The sequence below is a fragment of the Pararge aegeria genome, chromosome Z (assembly GCF_905163445.1).
Source record: "Pararge aegeria chromosome Z, ilParAegt1.1, whole genome shotgun sequence".
NCBI classification, from domain to species: domain Eukaryota; kingdom Metazoa; phylum Arthropoda; class Insecta; order Lepidoptera; family Nymphalidae; genus Pararge; species Pararge aegeria.
Genome location: NC_053208.1, coordinates 6,829,431 through 6,852,211, shown reverse-complemented (window position 1 = coordinate 6,852,211; position 22,781 = coordinate 6,829,431). Strand labels below are relative to the sequence as shown.

General features: G+C 35.4%; 1 protein-coding gene across 1 annotated transcript in view; it reads left to right on the top strand.

The window, feature by feature from the left end:
- The first annotated feature begins 11,282 nt into the window (after positions 1 to 11,282).
- LOC120636035 (peroxidasin-like) overlaps positions 11,283 to 22,781 on the top strand; it is a 124,296-nt gene continuing 112,797 nt past the window's right edge. Inside the window, exon 1 of the mRNA XM_039907281.1 lies at positions 11,283 to 11,479. Within this exon, the coding sequence (XP_039763215.1) occupies positions 11,325 to 11,479 (155 nt within the window). The 5' untranslated portion in view covers positions 11,283 to 11,324. The remainder of the gene's footprint in view (positions 11,480 to 22,781) is intronic.

Genomic DNA, 22,781 nt, shown 5'->3' with positions numbered 1-22,781 from the left:
GAATACAAAATTGAAATTTAAATTCAAAAATGTTTTATTTATGTAGACCTTTTTACAGGTACGCGTTCATACATTTAACATGTTACACTAATGTTAGTGCGCCTAAATACTTTAGCTTTGGCACTGATCGTTCGTTTCACGATCCCCCTCATTCTTACTTTATTTAAAAAGCCATAGCTTTAGCCCGAAAAGGCGTCCGTGCAGTAATGTATGCAGCTATTGAACGGTAGGCACTAACTAACTCATGAGACATCTGATATATACAAATGCAAAATTCTCCTCAATTCGACGCCCCGTTCCTGTGTGAAAGAATGACAAGCTAAGGAATTACTAATGACAAACAAAATTAATTTATTTCCCGTAGGTTTTATTTATTTATTTATTTTATTTATTTATATTCTTATTCTAACACTATCATTACAGAGTACTTAAACCTAATGCGATAGTGTAGCTTTTTTTTTTTTTTTACATAATCTTAACATTATAATATTTAATTACCTATTCGGGTAACAAATAACCCACATTGCGATCCTCGTGAATTCACTCAGAGCGCAACAATACAAATCACATTGCTCTGATATGACATTGAGGATGCGTCATTGGTGCCTCTTTTAATAAATTTGTCCGCCCAATCGGTACTTCCAGCAGTGTCGGCCGTCGCCTCCGCCTTACATACCCACACACACAACCTTAGATGCATTAGCACGTCCGGATTGTGTGTCAATGATTGTGATTTATTGAACGTTAAGTCTGTCTCGCCAACTCTACCGAGGAGAATCCAGTAATAAACCCAGCCGTTGCTCTTCTCCAACATCAACATTTTACATTTATAATTAGTTTATCGTATATGAGGTGAAAGCGGAGCCGACTGCGTTCAAGCAACCTTGTCATTATGAGATTCAACAATTGTATTGTGGTAAACTCGACTTAATAGAAGTGTTTCAACAATTTATTGCATGAATTTGTCTTTCGTATTAAAAAGGTAAGTATTGTAATAGAGATATAGGTTTTGTTGTTTTTAAAATAATAGAATAGCAGAATTGTTGCAACATTTACATAAATAAACCTCTTTTAACTCAAATTTCGGTTTGCGAACTTCGAACGTATGTGCTGAGATTGTTAGACGCATTAGCTAGCATTTTTAAATTCAGTTTTGAAATATTATCTATATATATTAAAGAAAGTTGTGTTAGTTACACCATTTATAACTCAAGAACGAGATTTAACTTCCTTTGTTAAATTTTCTTTAACATCAGATACTTAAGTAGGTTTTGAAACAAACTTCATTATTAAGTAATAAATTTTGATCCACTTTTAATTTATTAGTAATTGTATCAGAATATGCATAAAATAACTATTGCACTTAAAGTACAAGAATAAACATTCATTTCTAAAGAACGGCTTCAAAAGACAGGACAAAGTATCCATTATTATTGTACGCGTATTGTGAAGTCAGACAGACGTTGATTCCATCGGTTCTTATGCTCGTCTTAAGCTTCTTGTTCAGACAATAGGAGATTGTAAAACGAGTGCATAAAACATACCATTTTATTTACGTACTGACTACTTCTTATAATTCTGATTGCGAAGGGATGAAACAACGATGTTATTTCTTCAATTTAATTAATCTAAATTGATATTAGAACAATGTTGCATGTTTGATGAACTTAATCGTCTATAAATTTACCAGCAGCCAATTGTTTGATATTGAAGTAGTTGGTATTTATTTATTGTATTGTTGAATGAATAGAGCTCCGAAGCTGCTTATGGAAATTTCATTAAAATCGTCTTTTGTTTTGCCATCAGACTCTGGTTTACCTCATTTTATGATTTATATTAAACAGGCAGTTGCCTGCGTCTTTGTTGGCCTGGAAATTTTGATGTGTGAGTATGCCTGTTTGTATAAGTTCTCGGACCCTTAAACTACCACTATGCAAAAACACCATATCTGCATTCTCTAGGTATAATAAAACGAAACAAATCTATTCCACGGTAACCGTACATTTTCCAGGGATAAAAAGTAGCCTATGTGCTTTTCCATACGATAATCTACATCTATGTTAAATTACATCCAAATCCGTTCAGCTATTCTGCCGCGATTGAGCTACAGACATCTTCACAATTATAATATAAGATAATGGCAACGATTACGCATTTTGCAACATACGGATATCGAAGTTTCTGAGTGTAGATTTTTAATAACTTATATGTATACTAAATAATAAGTTTAATATTATTGCTTATCAAATAATATTAGATCAATATGATTCCTCTGTAAGTGAATATGTAAAAATATTCTTTAAGAGAAATAAATGATTCTTTAACCTGAAAATAAAATATTTTTTAATTACAATCGAGATAATTTCGTTAAAATTAAGAACAAAACGGACTCTTCAGCTTAATTAACAGTGTATAAGCTTTATAAATTGACTCACGATAAATACGATAATTTTGTTTATATTAATCGTACCTTACTGACTAAAATCGTGACTTACGGAAAATAAGTAGTTTTTAATGGTTGTCTAGTTTATGGAAGCCTAAAGCTCTGCTTTTCTCTACACATTATCGAATCCAGAAAATGTAAACCTTCAAAGTGAGTATCTGCTGAATTTCTTTCTTGCTTGATTTTTTTAAAAATTCTAATACATCTTTTTAAGAATGGAAAATAGGAGTCAGTAGGGTTGTCATAAGTAAACACTTAGAATGTTTCAAATTCCTTTGTTAGTCTAGTCGACAAGTTGAAAATGGTACAAAATAGAGATACTGCTCTTAAAATTACGTGCGATAGCTCATTGGATCCGGAATGACGTCTAGAAAAATGTGCTAAAAGCGTGTATTAAAAAAAAAAAAAAAAAACATAAAAAACACACACACATAAAAAACGTGCACATAAAAAATTGCAAAAGTTATAAACAATTAAAGATGAAAAAAAAATGGCATTTCGTTTTTTGCCAATATTTCATAAACTATTAATATTTAAGAAATTTCAAAAAAAGATTCTGAAAGAGGAGAAACGTTAAAGGAAACTTTTCTTTTACTTCGTCGGAACTTATAATACATTTTTTACGTATACTTTGATAATAATCTTTTTGGCAAATTAAACATAATTTTTTATAATCGAAAGTACTTGAAAAACTACGAGTTGATACTTCGGATGAATTAGAAGACCCTGTAGAGGCTTTATTTGACATGACATGATTTATAAATAAATAACTACAACGTTTATATATTTTATTACTTAACAAAATAGTCTTGAAGGTCTGTAACCGTATCTGCATTATTTAAAAAGTTAGGAGTCACGAAAGTTCGAAAAACATCGAAAAAAATATAAGTTTTTATAAACAAATGCGCGTAACAATAAATTAGTAATAACTAAAATTTTTTTGAATAATTTATTTAAAAGATCGTTTTACTGTTTATAAAATCGACTAGAATGTTTATTTTTGTATCTCTAATAGTTTAAAAGTTATTTCAGTTTTTTAATAGACAAACGAAGCAGCCGCTGCAACTTTTGTAACACGTGTTTTTTAAAAGTACAATAAAAAATTAAAAAAATTTTTTTTAATACTTTGTTATATATGGTTGTTTTTGTTAATTTTAGAAGTTTTAGAAAAAAAATAAAAAAAAGTTGAAAATTTGTTTATAACAAATTGGTAAGTTAATAAACAATAGAATTGTTAATAAAAAAAATTTTTTTTTTTGTTACTTTATAGAGGACTGTCAATTATGATTTTTAGAAAAAAAATAATTTCTTAACTAATTATTTAAACAATACAAATATAAAAAAAACGATTATAAACAATTAAAAATTGTTATTAAGGAAAAATTTTTTTTTTAAAACTCAATATTTATAATGTAATAAAGTTGTGAAAAAATTTTTTTTAAAAATATTGATTTAATCAATTTGTTTATAAAAAATTTATCAACAAATGGCGGGAAAAATTTTTTTTGCAAATCAATTAATATCTTGTATTAATAAAAAAACGATAATATGATGATTTAGAAAAAAAAAATTTTTTTTAACAACATTACTTGGATTTTTAAGTTTTTGTTCAAGTAAAAAAATTGTTATAAACAAAGTATTAATATTTTTTTAACTTTTATGGCACTATCTTGTTAAGTATGTATGTAAGAAAGGCTCTACGAAGCGAAAATTTTTTACGACCATTATTTAAACATTTTTTTTCACTTACAATTAAGACGGTAGTTCGAGAAAATTTCGTTAGTTAACAATTGTTTAACTTGTTGAAAAATTAACTTTAAGTAAAATTTCCAACGGGAATGAATTATTTATAGTGTTCAGAATACACCATAATTTTTTCAAATTAAAAAAAAAATATTCAATACCTTAAATAAATTAATTAATGTGCCGTACTCGCTTTTGACGCCGCGCGCGCAACCTAAAAATGTCGCGCGCGGACCTATCTTCAGCGTTAAATTAAAATTATAAATAATGGAGATAGAGTTCCGGGAGTTAGGAGTTTTTTATTGGAAATTTCCTCCTCTTTCAGAATCTTTTTTTGAAATTTCTTAAATATTAATAGTTTATGAAATAATGGCAAAAAACGAAATGCCATTTTTTTTTCATCTTTAATTGTTTATAACTTTTGCAATTTTTTATGTGCTAATACACGCTTTTAGCACATTTTTCTAGACGTCATTCCGGATCCAATGAGCTATCGCACGTAATTTTAAGAGCAGTATCTCTATTTTGTACCATTATCAACTTGTCGACTAGACTATGTATGGGAAAATAAATTTGCTTATTTTGATTTAATATTTTTACAGGGTATTACATTTTTATGAGAGTAGGCCACATTAATATCCGTGTACCTTTTTAAAATATCTAATAATTTATTATTCGTATATTGAAGGGACAACAAAACAGAGAAGGCATAATGTTAACTTAAACTTTCATTTTTAACAAAAATTACCGAAGTAGATACAATAACAGTAGATAGTTATGTTTGTTAAATTTTCGATATAAAGAGTCCCTAAAGGGATTTAGAGTATTAATATAAAAAAACCTGAGAAAATTAGTGAACTTCTTAGACTTTTATTCCCTGTAATTGAGGGGCCGTTCTGTGAAATCTGCTGCTACTAGGCCGCTGCCGCCCTTAGTCTATACATATATATGTATATGTATATACATGTCTTATAATAGAATAGCAATATAAAATTTATGTATGTGGTTATACATTTTATACATTCAGATGCACACTATTAATTTGCGCGGCTTTTCGTAACTCAATTTTCTCAGAGACCATATAGAGCCCTACCCAGCCTGCCTCTATACGGTTTCCAATATTATTTGATACTTGCTGTTACCTTTTGTGATTGTCAACTTATCTATAACAAGCGGTTGCCCGCGACTTCAACTGCGTACAACTTCTTATAAGTTTCCCGTACAAAGTTTTATCTGCTATTCAGACAATATATCCAGACAAAACGAGTGGCATCGCTTCGCCAGCCAGTGTTGTCTATTACTTTGTTTAATCGACTCTTAATAAGATTTCATCCCCAATTTAACCCATTTAAAGAAATTATCTAGCATGTATTTTAGTTGAGCGGGTTCGAACAGACAATTTTCATCTCCAATTTAGCCCCTTTACCTAACGTCATGTACGTTAGGTAAAAAGAACTTCTCATTCTTTAACATTACTTTTTTAATTGTGAATCTAAAAAGCAATTTTCATTTAAATTATTTAAAAAAATAGACTTACAACCTCTATTTAACCCGCTTCGGGGTGATATTGGAAAATGATAAACTAAGCCCAATTACTGAGGAAGGTTACATGCTTTTTAACATCACGCTGCTACCCTTGGAAGCCTTTCAAAGGAAGTAATAGCGTAGGCGGGCGATTTGACGCGGTGGGTTGGGGTATATCGTATAGATTAGTGATTGAGAATGGGTTTGGTAGAATTATCAAACGAGTATGAAGTAAATAATAATTATCGTATGAAGTAAATAATTTATTTCAGTTGACAGGTCGCAGGCTATATCTCGCAAGCACGTGTAGTTTTAGGCAACTGACGACTGCTAAAATATTAAATAATTCATGCATATAGTATACATTTATAATAGCTTTATATTTTATTTTGATTGTTGGATGATTTTAAAATAGGATTCTATTCTCTTTCCAGGCGAATAGTAATATAATATTTATATACGTGGTATAAATTTTGTACATGCAGATACATACTATTTATTTGCACGGCTTTTGGATTACTTTTATTTGTTTATTGATTTTGAACAATAACTTCGTCGACATTGCATGGTCATCAGACATCAAATTGAAAAAAAAATTTTTTTTAGGTAAATTATTTTAATTTAGGTTTATTTTTAATTTGTTTCCTTATTGCAAGAATTCCTCGCTCGCCATGGGGAGTTCAAACCGTCAAAGTAAAATGGGCCCGTCTGTAGAGTAGCAAATCTAGCTGCATCGCTGATTTTTATTTTATAAACGTTTTTCCAATAGGGAATTGTAGGCAAAGTTGATCTTTAATACAATAACGATAAGATCCATTTTACTACAAGCGTGCAAATCTAGTATTAAATGTACTGTAGATAGCTTAAATCTTATATGCAAATATACGTAATTAGTCATTTTAACTCTCCTGTAAATATTACCCTCATTACGTAACAGTTGCATAAATAACTATTATTTACTAAAGAGTGATGCACAGCTTTTGTGTTAAATGCAATAATGATGTACAGCCCGCCAACCCCCTTTGTGACATCGTGGTTTCCAACATAAATATTCTATGCTCAGCAGTGAGACAAAGTGATGAGTTAACAAAGAAACTTCGGTCCGAGCTTTTTATTTGTTTTATTTAACTTTAATATATGTAGTTATTCATATGAATGTTTAGAATAGTGTACGCCCCCACCCTTTGGCTTTAGTGATAATAATAATGTACTCAGAGGTGTGTGAAGTCCACCAATCCGCACTGGGCCAGCCTTTACCCCTTTACGGCCTTTACCCCTTATATTTGTTGGTTGAGAACCGTGCTCTATAGTTGGCCGGTAATGGGTTGATGACAAGTAGGTATGGACATTTAGATGTCATATCCATCCTCTAGGTGGAAGTCGAGGGCTAAATAAGATAAGAAAAAACACTCACACAAATAAATTATATAACACTCACCAGTGCCTCTTACCATCCAGTAAAATAACATTCATACTAACATTTTAAACAAATGAAACATTTTGATTTGAATTTGGAATGCCATACTTGATTTGCAGACCTCGCAATCGTCTAGTTGTTAACAATTATCAAATACTTGACAATAATGGTAAAATGGATCTAACATTATTGGTTTAAAGTTCAACTTTGCCTACTATTCTTCAGCTAGATTCTAAATATAGAGACAGGATCATTTTACTTTGACGGTACCTATAGAATTTGATATCGATTGCGTGCGAGGAAATATTGTACGTGAAGTATAGCACTCAATTCGAATCAAAATGTTTCATTTATGTTTTAGGTATATTAGAGTCAATACACTCAAATCACAGTACCATTCGTGTTATACGAGCCGAGTTCGAGTCTCGGGAACAGACCGTGTCATTTTAAACCGGATTTTAATCGGAGGCCGTGTCCGCCAGCGTACGATTTACTGGACAGTGTGCATTTGGTGAGCTTGCATCACGTAATTTGTTTTCCTATTGTTTAAAAATAAATAAATATACTACGACAATACAAATAGCTATCTAGCCCCAAAGTAAGCGCAGCATGTGTTATGGGTACTAAGATGGCTGATGAATATTTTTATGAATAGGTAACAAATACTTATAATATACATATAATAAGTATATATGTAACCATAATAATATATACTTAATACTTATAATATACACACAGACACTGAAAAGCATTCATGTTCATTACACATTGAACAACACAACATTTTTAAGTTGTGGGAATCCAACCCACGGCCTTGGACTCAGAAAGCAGGGTTGCTGCCCACTGCGCCATTGGCCCATCAAATTTTATACTTATAATTGATGGACCAAGCAGATTGTCCACCGGTTCGTAAGTGGAAAACCAACACCCATAAACACCAACACTTCGCATGGCATGCATGGAATACGTCCTACTCCTGCAACATGCAGTGGCGTGCATAGAGGGTATGCACAGGGTATGCAGATGATTATCATGATCATCATCAGCCTATCTCAGTCCACTGCTGGACTAAGGCCTCTTCATTTGCACGCCATCTCGGTCTATTGCTGGTTAGCTGCATCCAGTTCTTCCCTACTGCCTTTACAATATCATCTCTCCATCGAGCTGGTGCTTCTGTGTTCAGTGCGCGTTTGCCAATCTAGAATCATTCGGCTCCACCGCCCGTCCTCCCTTCGACATATGTGACCCGCCCATATTATGCAGATAGATGAGAGAGAGAGAGAGCTGGAGATTTTTTTTGATTTTATATCATATAAAATCAAAAAAAATCTCCAGATTATATATTTTTGTCTGTCTGTCCGGGCACAACGTGAAAACTACTGAACGGAATTAAATAAAATTTGTGATACTGGCTGATATTCCGGGTCAACATATGGGATACCTTTTATCCGATAAACAATAAGTTTCCTCCCCAGACTTTTAGACCCCAATGTCCATCAGTAACCCGAGCTGCAATTAATGCCAAATGTTATTCGAGCAAAAATATTGTTCATCATTGCTTGGGTCCAGCGGCCTTGCGATCCGTTTGATTTCATCATTCCACCACGTCGGTAAACGCAGCGTTGGTAGAACCAACGCTGCGTTTACCGATGCGACGTCGCCATTCCAGCACCTTGGGACCCTAATATCCATCGGTTCTCAGAGCTATATTCCACGTTTTATTAAAACTATTTTATGGAATTATTTTGTCAATAATTTTACGTAGTAGTATCACGTCGCAATCATTGAACCGATTTGGCTGAAATTTGTTACAGACATAGATTGTAGCCTGGAATAGACTACTTATCATCCCGGGAAATAAGAGAGTTCCTGCGTGAATAAAAAACCTTAACGAAGTCGCGGGTATCAGCTTGTATTTAATAATTGTTTTACGCAATTAATATATTCATCTAAGAAACGTATTTTCAATAAAATGTACACGCTTCCTACATTTTATAACGTCGACTTTGAGCCACTTAACTTGCTAAGCCTACTTAGTTATTACCGTTTTCCTTTTGAGTTTGTTATAAACAGTACTATTTCAAAAAACAACCATTTAGCTGGCAGCAAATATTTCGTTGGGACGGAGGAGAACCCTTGAAATTAAAGGTTAAGTACCCACCTGATATCACAAGATAGAAAAGATAAAAAAATTCGTTCTGAAATATTTTTTTCAATATTTTACATAAATTTTGAATATATGTTACTGTTAGAGATATTTATTTTGTTCGCATGTTGCAAAGCATGTTGAGGTCACAACAAAGGTTTACAATATCATAATCATCATATGCCGGCCCACTACAGCGTACGATTCTCATCCCACAATGAGAAGGATTATACTTAAGACACACATAAGTAACATAGAAAGTAGAGATTTGAGATGCTTGATATAGATGATTCGAACTCGGCTTTAGAAGCTGGTTTTAAATTAGAAAAACAGAGCCAACTTTTCAAATTTATATATGATAGTTTTTTTTTATTTTTCTTTTTAATTTTTTTTAAATCGAAGATGACATGCTTTGTGTCCTGTACAACTTTTTTAATAAAAGTTTTGGAGACAAAAAGTTCTTTTAATGAACGTATATCCCCTTTTGACGTAAACCCAAGCTTTAACCAGTGGGCTATCACTATCACTGCTTCTTACATTTACAGTTTCGGTTTGAGTGAGACTAACGAAGAACAATTAAATTAAAATGAAGTTTTCATAAAGTGTTGAGTGCAGTTCTAATTTATGATTAATTACTGATACATTTCTATATTTGTTAACCCCCGCAGGGAAGCAGGTAGGAAGGTAGAAAGTACATAGCTATATCATTAAAGTGCCCGCATCTCTCGGAGTTGCAAACTCAGTAATAAACTTTTCCTCTCCACTGATGTACGATTCTAAGATAGGTACTCCACTGGTAATGTAAACAATAAAACAAAATCAACTAAGTACTATATAACCTGTCAATCCGCATGAGAACAGCGTCCAAGCTGTAAGCGACTACGGATTAAGGTTTGAGTCCATAATTACGGATATGTGATAAGATTTCTTGCATAACTATACGGCATCTTAGACCAGGGCGCGTTTGGAACCCTTCTGGGTTTAATTTTAACGACTGTAATATATGTTAACGAATATACTTTTAACCAACACCTAACATTAATGGTAAAGTATTATATGTATGAACGCTTCATAAGCGCCTGTGGTAAGGTCTTCATGATTAAAACATTTTTGAATGTGAATTTGAATTATTATGTCTTCTCCCATAATGAGAAGAGTTTATGCTGCTAAGTAAATATTGGCCGACTTTACAAACCTTATTATGAGGAACCATTCGGTATGTAGAATTCCAGTATAGCAAGTGTTATTAAAATTTTTTAGAAAGCAAATAACTCCTGAAAAATTTTAGGCGCGTGTTGCGAATCGAACTGTGTACTCCCAATAGGGATGCGGAAGTGAAACTCACTAAACTAAACTTTGAGCGTTCTCATTTGAGAGTTTCATGGAGAACCTCCTGGCAAGCAGGTTTCCTCCTGATGGTATAAGGTCATATTTGCCATCACTGATAGCATAAAACGCACATAGCTCCGAAAAGTTAAAGATGCGTGCCGGATATCAAACTCCCCCGCCCCCGAAAGGGAGGCCAACAAAACCATTGAAAGGCTGGTATCAATAAATTAGTTAATATGTACCAAACGAGATCATACCACTTCACTAATGAAAATGAGTTATTCGCATAGTGACACTTTTTACAAGTTAAGCTCTACAAAGTCTACGGTGCTACAACAGTATTAATTAAAAAAACGGAGCTAAGTAACTTGAAAAAAAGCTAAGCAAAGTGACTAGTCATTTTTTTGGTATCATAATTTATTATTATAATAGATAGGTAGGGACCCACTCTCCTGGATGCGATCTCTTTTGTAGAGACATTGCGCTTTGTGCGTAACCTTTTAATTTAATAGGGGGGGGGGGGGGGGGATATTTGCAAAGTACCAAAGTACCAGGAGTGCATGGTGCGTTGTGTTACAAGGCGGCGTGGCGTCATCGTGTGCGGCGCAAGGTAGGCGGCGCGGCGCGGAGTGAGGCAGTCCTGGCACCAGTCGCGACTCGCGATCACTCGCATCGCGGCTTCCGTGGCTCGCAGTCGCCAGTACCGCGAGGCGATCTCGAAAATGAGGAACTTTTTAAAGTTCCTTGTCATCCTAAACTTCGCGCTCGCGTTCGCGCAAAGCTGCCCGTCGAAATGCCAGTGCGTCCGGAATTCCGTGAGGTGCCTGCATCAAGACCTTCAGGCAGTCCCGAAATCGCCGGACGACGCTCACACACTGTAAGTAAACTTACCAAAACTTTTGTTCCAGGCTATAAATAAGTTTTGCCGCGTTTATAAATAAACCGACGTGCGAGCGATTGTCGTTGCGAAATATTTTTAGTGGTCTCCGAGCTTTGCGAACCGGCTAATCCAATGAGATTTTAAAAGCTGTGTGCTTGGCCGTACCTGATTGTTATGAATTATTAAGGTTCATCCACTTACCTACACAGAAAATTTAAGCCAGTCTCGTCCAGTTTTGTAGTTTTTGGGGTTCAGTAGGAAATTAATCCCGTCGGGACCTGTTTTTAGGGTTCCGCGACTTAATTATATAATAACATAAAAATACTTGATACCCAAGAGGGTGAAATGGGGGATGAAAGTTTGTTTAAAATTGCATCGCAAGTTAACAAGTTGCATCCATGAAACTTTAATTATAGGTAAAGGCGATGAAAATAGGGGATGAAAATTTACATGAAAGTTTCTGATATTTTAAGTAATTTCCGTTCATATTTTTCCATTACCAGCCAGACTTTATTTTAACCGGTTCTAGTTAAATATTACGAATTAAAAAAAATAACTTAACGTTAGCCGCGGGCAAAAGCTAGTACAAAATAAAATTTGAAATGTAAAATAATATTTATCGTAGTGAACCCTCCGGGATATAAGAGCGACTCTCTCTTGATAGAATTTTTGTTTAATTTCTAATTCTGTTCTTTTAGAAATATGTAGGTAGCAATTGTTTGAAAGAAGAGATTGAAAAGGAATTTTTCAGGGACTATAAGTTTTTAAAGTCTTCTTAATGTAATTTGATGTCCAAAAGTTACAGGGAAACTTAGGTTGTTTTAAGAAGTCGAGGAGTTTTCCCGCTTAGTTGAAAAAAAAACCAAGTACACATTAAATTAAATACAATCCGAGGAAATACTTTATTTTTAATGCTTTATAAAGTAAGCTAAAGTTCTTAACCGGTCTTTGTCAAAAATAAAATCTCTCGTGGTCTGTATATCTTTCAAAGATTCGTTTGCAAAGAGATTTTTATTATTAAATCTATTTATCATATCAACACATTACCGCAACACGACAGGGTCAGAATGAGCAGGGTGTAGGCCTAAGTTCACCACTTTTTTATTTCTCTACAAATTAGCCGTTGACTGCAATCTCACCTGGTAGTAAGTGATGATGCAGTCTAAGATGATAGCGGGCTAACCTGTTAGGGAGTATGGCAGTCATTCCCTTATTCGGTTTCTACGCGACATCGCACCGGAACACTAAATCGCTTAGCGGCAAGTCTTTGTCTGTAGGGGGTAACTAGCCATGGAATATTCTCACCAGAGAAATTATAAATTCCTAAATTTCCCCTGCTGGGAATCGAACCTGGGACCACACAGCAATCATCACTGCTTCAGGGAGGTGGTCAAACCACGCTGGCCAAGTAATCGGTAGACTCCGCAAGTCTTTGAGATCATTAAAGAGAACTCTCAGGCATGCAGGTATCCTCGCGAGGTTTTCCTTCTCCTTCAAAGCAAATCATATTGTTATTGCTCAAACAAATAAAGAACGCACATAACTCCGAAGCCGTCCGCACTAGGCTATCACCTCTCCAAATAAATTGTCTATTATATTAAATTCCATCTATTATATATATATATAATTCCAGTGTCACGATAATTGTCCGCGAAGAATTCTTGAAAATACAGAATCGACTTGAACCTTTTTTTATAATGTATGCTTTGTTCCTACTTAAGAGATAGGAAAGTTTATATCTCAATTCATAATTGCAAAATTATTTAATATCCTAGGCCTAATAATTGAACGGAATATAAGAAAACCACAGCAACGCGTGGCCGGGTCTGCTAGTTATTGGCAATATCTACTTAAAATTACTGTCGTCGATATTATTTTGCTAAGAGGAATTCTGAGTAGATTCATCTCGAACTTAAGAAATAAGTTTCGTACTCCCGCGTGCCACGGAGAGCGCGTTAAACCGCGTCGTCGCTCCTAGTTATATTTATCACACATACCCATAATGGTAATAAGCTTTAGAACCCGCCAACCCGCCTTTAAACGGCGTAGGGGGTCTGAGCCCTTAATTCCTGGCCTGTACACAGCAATTGGTTATGAACAGGCTGAAGGTGAAGATGTTATAAACTACCCAATTATCATCATTAAGAACATGTTCCTTAGCATAGCTAAGAGAGGTGTACAAAAATCTTAGACACACCACTATACTCCGGTGTGGGTTGGCGGGCTTTGTACGTAACTCTCACTCTTGCATTGGAGCAGAACGCTCTTTATAAGAGGGTAGGCTTGTGCCCAACGATGGGACATTAGGATGATGGTGATTCAAAATTCATTTATTTCAAATAGGGCCTAGGTAATGAGCACTTTTGAAACAACAAGTTCGTCTGTTCGTAGTGACTACCAACGAACGGTTCCAAGAAGATCCAACGAAAAACAGTTTGCAATTTTTAAATTTACAGTCTTTAGAACTTTTCTATCTTGTGAGAGATGACATCGGAGAGGCCATATTCCAAGCATCCTTGTCATTAGGAAATTCATAAATCGTATCATCATCATTATAGTATCAACCCATTACCGGCCCACTACAGGGCAAGGGCTAGTCCACCACGCTGGCCCAGTGCGGATTGGTGGACATAAATCGCATAGTAATCACGATTTAATTTATTTGTTTTAAAACATTGTTTAAACTTATGCATTGGTAAGTTCAAAACTGCCTTAGTAATCATATTACAAAAGCATATACCTACTCCATCCCACAAAATTGACTTCGCAGAGGATATGCAGATGTAACTTATATCCATTTCCGTTGTTTATATCAACTTTCCGTTTAAGTTAAGAGCAATATTTTCCCTTACAAATACTATATTGTTGTATCTACGATGATGATCCATTCTAGTAGGTTCTTACAAAAGTTTTATTTAAAAGTCAAATAGGTTCTTTTACCTAACACAAGTAGTTACTTGCAACTTTGTCTGCATATAAATTCATCATCATCATCATCATCACATGTTTAAGATCACGACGCTGGCCCGGGTTCTGGTCGTAGAACTCTCAGGCATGCAGGTTTCCTCACGATGTTACCTTCACCGTCAAAGCAATTGATATTTTTAATTACTAAAAACACACATAACTTAGAAAATTTAGAGGTGCACGCTGGGATTCGAACTCGGGCCCCGAAAGTTAAATCGAGCTCCTACCCACTGCGCTATCACCACTTCTAGGGCTCCAACGATTTGGATAAAACTATTCAGATAAGGTTTTGTAATTTATCATAGCGTATAGTCAAAAAATCAAACTCAAACTCAGTACACCTGCTCGGAAAATACGATGCCAAAGTCAGACTGACACACACACACGCACACTAACACATACACACACACACACAGCCACACACACTAACACATACACACACACACACTCACACACACAAACAAAACAACACACTCACACGCAAACACAAACAACGCACACACACATACACATACACATACACACACACATATACAGACCCTAAAACTTTATTTCACGTAATTATTGCGCCGGGGTATCAAAAATATACTGAAGCAAAGCAAAGCTCGATTCCCAGGTGTCATGTGCTGGAAGAATAGTGACGATGTGATATTAATAAATTATTAACGTTTTACGTCGTGTCATATCGTATCGATACGAGGCAACCGCAAAAAAACACTTATCATTTATGTATTTATAGCACCCGACACCAAAACCGCGGGGGTGTGTTTTCGTGCGAGCGTTCGTTTGTGCGTGCCAGCGTTAGTGCGTGCGTGTTTGTTTGTGGGTGTGAGTATGTATATGTGTGTGTGTGACTGTTTCAGTATGGGAGCGTGTAGTAAAAACTCAATCAACCAAGACGGGTATCAAATGAAAACGTTTGGCTCAAAGAAATCCAGGCTTGGAAGAAATCAAAACAGTACGTTAAATGGTCTGGATAGTTACCACCCTAGAGATAAACACGTGCCGATAAGTAATTAGAGGTAAAGGTTTAACATAACTGCCTTACTGCCTAGCCGTTAAGCCCACTACCATATTAGATACATCATCAGTTGCCATCAGGAATAGTCGTTGAATAAAAAAAAAACTCTAATTTAGATTACTTCACTCTGTGGTCATAACTGTCTTTCATTTGACATTTTTCAGTCGAAGTATAACGTCTAAACAAAAAATGAGACAAAATTGACGAATGTATTGATAAGTAAACTAATCTTACGATGTCTGGTTCGGGCTTCGGCGTCAATCACTCGCGCTCCAAAGAAAAATGAAATGTCTGTACCCTTAGTACAAGTTTTGCCCGCTCGCAAGCAAGGAGTTGTTTAATTACTTTAGCATCAGAGTAAAATGAATCCCATTTTTATTATTTACAAAGCTCAAATTTGCCTCCAATTCCTCAGCTAGGGCTTTGGCAGAACATAAAAATCAGAAGAACAGGATTTTCGACTTTGAAACTTCTACAGTTGAGGCATTGATGATGCGAAAACGGCTCCACGATTTTGAGCGAGCAAATCTGGTATCTCTGCGCGCACAACGAATGTTTCGCTCGGTATTATTACTTTGTTTTGCGAGCGAGCAAATCTGGTACTACCTACTGCGCGCACAACGAATGTTTCGCTAGTTTTATTACTTTGTTTTGCGAGCCAGCAAATCTACTACTACTGCATGCACAACGAATGTTTCGCTTGGTTTTAATATTTTGTTTTGCGTCCTGCAGCGAACGGTGCGTGGCACAATAGTAAATTGTTCAACAAGGGGTTAAAGTAATGTCTTACGTTACGGCTACATTAGATTTTTTTTACAATCTATACCTACTCTATGGTTCGCGTTTCACGGACTCTACTGAGTGACAGAGACGCCATCATACGTTAGAGGACTCCAGCAATTACCCGATAAGCCTAGACCTATCAATACTAGGCAATGTTATAGGGCTGAGTGGTGTGAAAATGTATATTCTCTGCGCAAGCGACAAAATCATACAATAAAGGATCTTCATCCACTTATTATCTGTATAATGTATATGAAGCACCCAAGAAATGTATCATATCTATGACACGTGTGATGTCACAGATGATGTGCATAATTTGCTGGTGGAAAGTTCTCGGACAATCTAGGTGTGTATTGTTTAAATTATTTATTTATAATTGTAATTCAATGTTTGTGTATCAGGGCTTGATAAAGCTGACATGCAGTTGTTTTGACGACCGCCTTGGCGCAGCGGTCAACGCTTTGATTTATGTGGGAGGTGCCGGGTTCGATTCCCGGCAGAGGCAATTTGGCACTGGTTTGTCTTCTCTTTCTCTGAAGTTCAGAATTTTCTCTGGTCTGGTCTTCTCTTTCTCTGAAGGCTTCCGCTGTGGCTAGTTACCACCCTTCCGATAAAAACGTACCGCTAAGCAATGGGTTAAATATAACTACTCTGTCTAATTTGTAGAGGAAATAAAAAAAAATCCTCAAAAATAAGATTTAAACCGAACCGAAAAAAAACCGATTGAGGAAATAATAAAGCTTGTAAAGGTAGGGTTGCGAACTAATTAGCAAAGAGTTTTCTCTGTTTGTTTTTGCGAATTCCTCAATTAAATGATCACTAATTAAAGGATTCCAATGCGAAATTCAACATTCGATGAAAAATTCGACAGAAACAGTATATGAACCTTCATTGTTATTTGTTAGTGTAAAATAAAAAAAAGAAGGATGTTTATTTCGTGTAAGATTTCATGTAAAGTTACGTCACATCCACGTAAGCGTAAACTCTGTACAAATTTGACAGATTTACGTTAATTATGTTTGTTCAGTCGTATTAATGTGATAAAATATTTACGTGCGAACGTGCAAAAGAGCAAAAATTAATTTTCAAATACTAAGTAAAGAGCAAAAAATATATAATCGTTATATAATATATATAATTTGATTTCATATTTTTTCCTGTAGCAAAGTAAATAGATTTTTGTTAGTTATAACCACCAAAGCACATCTAATTAAATTATACACATTACTAATTAAAATATACATATTACATATGTTGTATGCCGACAAAATGTGATTTTCTTTTTTATATTCTTATTTTTGTTTGCTGTGTTCATAATTGTGAAGTTCATAATTGTGTCAAACCACGCCCCCCGCCCTACGTAGTCGCCCATTTTGTCAACTTTAGTTACGCATCTGAGGTGCGGTGCAGAAGATGAACCTTTAAAGCACATCCTGATGAAAAAAGGCTGAATGGCTGAACCCCAGACCCTGGGAAGAACTGCAATTACGTATGGGCAGAATCGCACAATCAAAAATTTTTTTTTTATATTAAATAAGTAAAGAAAATTTTTGACATCTATATCACATTCCGCTTTTTTAAGCATAATTATCATGCCATGCAGACGGGCTCGAGATCGCAGTTGGCGGTAGCAGTAGTCCACAAAACGCTGCTTTGCTTTCTTCGTTATATCCCCATACAGAAACCGTGTACACGTCTAATATTGCAGCATCAAGAACCACTCCACATTAGAGTGGTTTCTCGAACAAACGGTTAGTCACTTCATACCATTTAGAATTTGAGAGTAATAATTTTACCTCTAAAGTTCTATATGTTTACCATAAAATGGGAAAATGAGGAAAAAAGGTTGGAACTTATACTTCTTTGGCGTAGCAAGATAAAAATCTTTTCAATTTTTTTTATCATTCACCTGATTCTACGTTTGCAGAAAAAACACCACTAACAATAGAAAAAAGGTATTTAATACATTGAAAGTTTTACTATAACGCATTGTCTAGTTAAATAAATTTATTTAAATATAAAAAAAAAAAAATGGACAAAGTCGGGACTATCGGGAACAAAGTTTCACTCATCATTACAATTTTTGATCAATTAAATCACCGGAATGAGCCCGTAATGTTAGACAATTGAAAGTGTACACTGTCAAACCTTACAGCTAACTTCAGGGTGTCGATCTTTTGTGACGGTGTGCGCGCGCGCTCATCGCAAAAATTTACTCTCATCATTTTCCCTAACGCGCCAAAAGAAGTATAACTTCAAAACCTGTGAGCTACCAGCATTTCGCGGGTGTAAAGTAAGACGTACGCGGGGTGTTTTCATTGTTCTTGGACACACTGCATACAATAATGGCTGAATGATTCTGTATGTTCTTAACTCTGTGCCCTTAGTCGCCTTGTATGACACCCGCGGGAAGAGAAGTGGTGTTGACAACTCTATTCTGGTCTACCGTCACAATATGCGACCATTAGAAACTGCTATGACAAAAATATGGCACGGATCACCCATTAAACGATTTTGTATTGGCTCCGCCCACGGGTGCCTAATCGCCTTAGAGTCCAAATGAAACTAGGCGCATTCAATTCAATGTTCATTTCAAAAGCTTTCATTGCAATATAGAATTTTTATACGGGTACTCAATAATTACGTCTATAAATGATTGAATGTTGTGGAAATTGAAAACTAAATTAAAAAGTTAAGCCGCAACTAATAAAATCATTTCATTTCATTTTAGGTCGGGAAACCATATAAAACTGAATAATTTACTTGATGATTAATAAATATATGTGTACAATTATTTCATGTCAAAATTACTTAATTATTACTAATAAATAAATAAATAAATATACTACGACAATACACACATCGCCATCTAGTCCCAAAGTAAACGTGGCTTGTTTTATGGGTACTAAGAAAACTGATAAATAATATACATAAATACTTATAATATACTAGCGTACCCAGCCCGCTTCGCCGGGCTAGGTTTTGCTTTATTTTATTTAAACAATAAACTTACATCATTACATTTTTAATTTAAGTCTCATAAATTAAATCATTTATATCTCTCCCGTATTCATTCTCTTCTATTCTCTTCTCGAGCGGGTGAAGATCTTTATCTACACCCAACAATAGAATATCATCATAGTAAATAAAAAGCTGTATTTGACAGTTTGACAGTTTAAAAATAGGAGTGCTCCGATCGTCATCAAACTTTACAGGATTATTCGCCAGGTCAATCCGGAGATTCCCTGAATGTTTCATTGAAATCGGTCCAGCCGTTTCGGAGCCTATACGGAACATACCCACACACTTCCTCTTTTATATATATAGATAGTTAAACACCCAGACACTGAAAAACATTCATGTTTATCACACAAATATTGTCCAGTTGTGGGAATCGAACCCACGGCCTTGGACTCAGAAAGCAGGGTCTTAATTTTTTAATATTTTTAATTTAATCTATGCAAGATTGCATACTGATCTGTTGCAATATTCCCTCCATTTAATCATCAAGGATAAAAAACCAAAACAAGCAGCATTGCGTCATTACGTTCCAGTGTGAAGAGTCTGTGTAATTATAGGCACATCAGACTTAACACTTACGCCTCAGGTGATGGACACAGCTCTTTGTAGGTTCCCCGACTTCTGACGTCATCCGGACGTGGGCTCGCACGACGTTCTCGGAAGCGTGCGGACTAATCACCGTCCGTAACCCTTTCACTCTAATCGTCGCCTGAACCTCGGTTCGGCCTAACATGAGGCGCCCTCTGGCCGACGATCCCATCGCTTCTTTGAGCCCTGGGTTCAAACCCTTCCTGGCAGAGCCCCATTCCGCGGCACGCCAACAAGCCCGCGTTACGCTGTTAAAATCATTAGGGTTAATCAGCTACACAAAAACCGAAAAAAAAACTTTGTAGCACGTCTTTCTTGCATTGCCTACGAAGTATTGCTCTGTTTATTGATGGCTTTCGACATATCATCAGGTCAGACATACGCAAAATCCATCAATTATTAGTCAAATAATACGTTGCTGCGCAACTGAAGATAAAACCCAAAAAACATTCATCAAAATAAATTTAAATCCCCTCGTCGCGCGGCGTACAATAACATGTTTCTAAAGGAGAGAAAACATTAAAACTCCTACACATAGTTAAGCCGGGAAGATGTTCTTCTTTCGCAATGGAACTTGAATAATAACATTTACCTCGTGAATATAATACCCACTTGTTAAGATATATCAGGTACAAAGGAAGTTTCTTCCCTAATTGGTGGTTGGTAAAGCTCCTTTGAACCTGGGAGCTTTTAATATAAAGTCGTCAGAATCTCTCACTGCAGTACTATCCGTGGGTGTACCAAAGGTTTTCCAGCTCCATTCAACACATATTTTCTGTAAAGTAATATTGAGATTGGAATCAGTGGCGTGCATTGAGGGTATGCACTGAGGGTATGCACAGGGCATGCAAATGATATAAAATGAAGTAAATCTCCTGTACGTAGGCTTTTTATTACTCTGACAATGCCTATCCTTAATTTTTTTATAACTCGTACTGGAGATTGTCTCCATTTTATATCATCTGCATACAATGTGCATACCCTCTATGCACGCGACTGAATGGAATACTAGCAGCAATGTTAGTCTTGTGTTTAGGTATTCGACCTCCGTTTTGGGAAGAACGAGTTCGATCCCAAGATCGCAACCATTGGCGTGCACTTCATAGTTGCACAAAAGCACTGCCTACCCTAAAATTGATATATAAATCGTATAGGTCGCCGTTTCATGCAATTTTCCTGCTGATCGAACCTAATTTAGAATAGTTAATATTCTAAATTATGTTCGTTTTAGCAATGCCAGTTCTCCCTAATGTTGGCATAGGTATGTGAAGTCTAAGCACTTCAACAGTTTTTGGGCTTTTTCCTATGATTAAACAAAAGTCATTCTGAGAGGAAACTCATACTCTACAGTGGGCTGATAATGATGCAAAACATGTCACATATTATATTAATTTGTTTTTTCATAATAATCATTATCATTCTACCGAACGGGTAAATTTTTGAGTTGCAATAGATCTTACAGTTCCACTTACAGATTACAAAAGACCCACCCCGATCCACCGCGCCGCGTGATGTACCGCGTTGTTACTTCGTTTTTTCTATACGTTCTTTATGACTTTTATCTTATTGCTCGAGTTCCTAGAGCCTATAACAGCTTTAGCAGAATTTGGCAAATGCGATAAAGATTTTTAAAAGGTTTAGTAGTTCCACATGTTTCTTAGCACGTTTAATCAAAAAAAAAAAACGAAAGAAACATACAGATGATTTGCTTAACAACTTATCATCATATCAACCCGTTACCGTCCCACTACGGGGCACTCTTTCCGCAGTCTTGAGTAGGGTTAAGGCTAGTGGCGTGCACTTCAAACATGCACAAAAACAACGCATACACAAAAAATTTTGTATAACTCATACAGGGGAAAGATCTTTAAATTTTATGCAATCTTCCTTCTTTATGCATACCCTGGTCAAAAACCCTGTTCACGCTGGTTAAGGCCTATGTACTAAGTAGGTTCTAAACTCCTAGTTGGCCAAGTGCCGATTGGTGGACTTAGCAAGCCTTTAAAAACATTATGGAGAACTGTCAGGCATGCAGGTTTCCTTCACCGTTAAAGCAAGAGATATTTAATTACTTAAAACGCAAATAATTAAGAGAAGTTAGAGGTGCTGGCCGGGACTTGAGTTCGGCTCACCCTAAACAGAAGCGGAAGTCCTAACAACTAGGCTATCACCGTATTTACCGCTAGTACCTATAGAGTTAGATAAATAGTTCATCGGAACTGATAGAAATGCCTCTAGGCATTCATTTCCGTATGTACCTTTCATTTTTAGTTTCTATTGTGCGGATCCATCCAGTGCACAAACAAATAAACAAATAAAAGCTTATTTAAACACAAATTTTTATTTGTTTCATAACTTTATTAAAGGCTTTTATTTACCTTTCATATATTTCAAATATCGGTTTTTCCGGTTCAAAATTTGTAATCCGTTTGAAAACCGATTCAACTGATATTGGAAATATCGATGTTACTTTGGTTTCAATGTAAAACTTATCGGGTGTTGGTAAAAGTTATCTGTGAATTTTTCCTTCTGCTTCGAGATGGGTTTAGATTAGGGCGTAGTCCACCACGCTGCCTAAGTACGGATTGGTGGAGTTCACACGCTTTTGAGAACGGATCAGAGATTACGGAGTACTCGTAGGCATGCAAGTTTGCTCACGATATTTTCCTCCACCGTTAAAGCATGTTATATTTAATTGCTTTAAAACACATAACGCGTGCCAGGTTTCGAACACATTATGCGTGCCAGGACTCGATATAATATTGTAATAAATGTTTTGTTAAATACATAAGGAAACAATATATTTTATTATATGCAATGTTATGTCATTTGTTATCTTTCATAATTTTAAATTATAAACACTTCTACTTATCTTTATATATATATATTTCTTGTGTATGTCACTGAACTCCTCCTAGA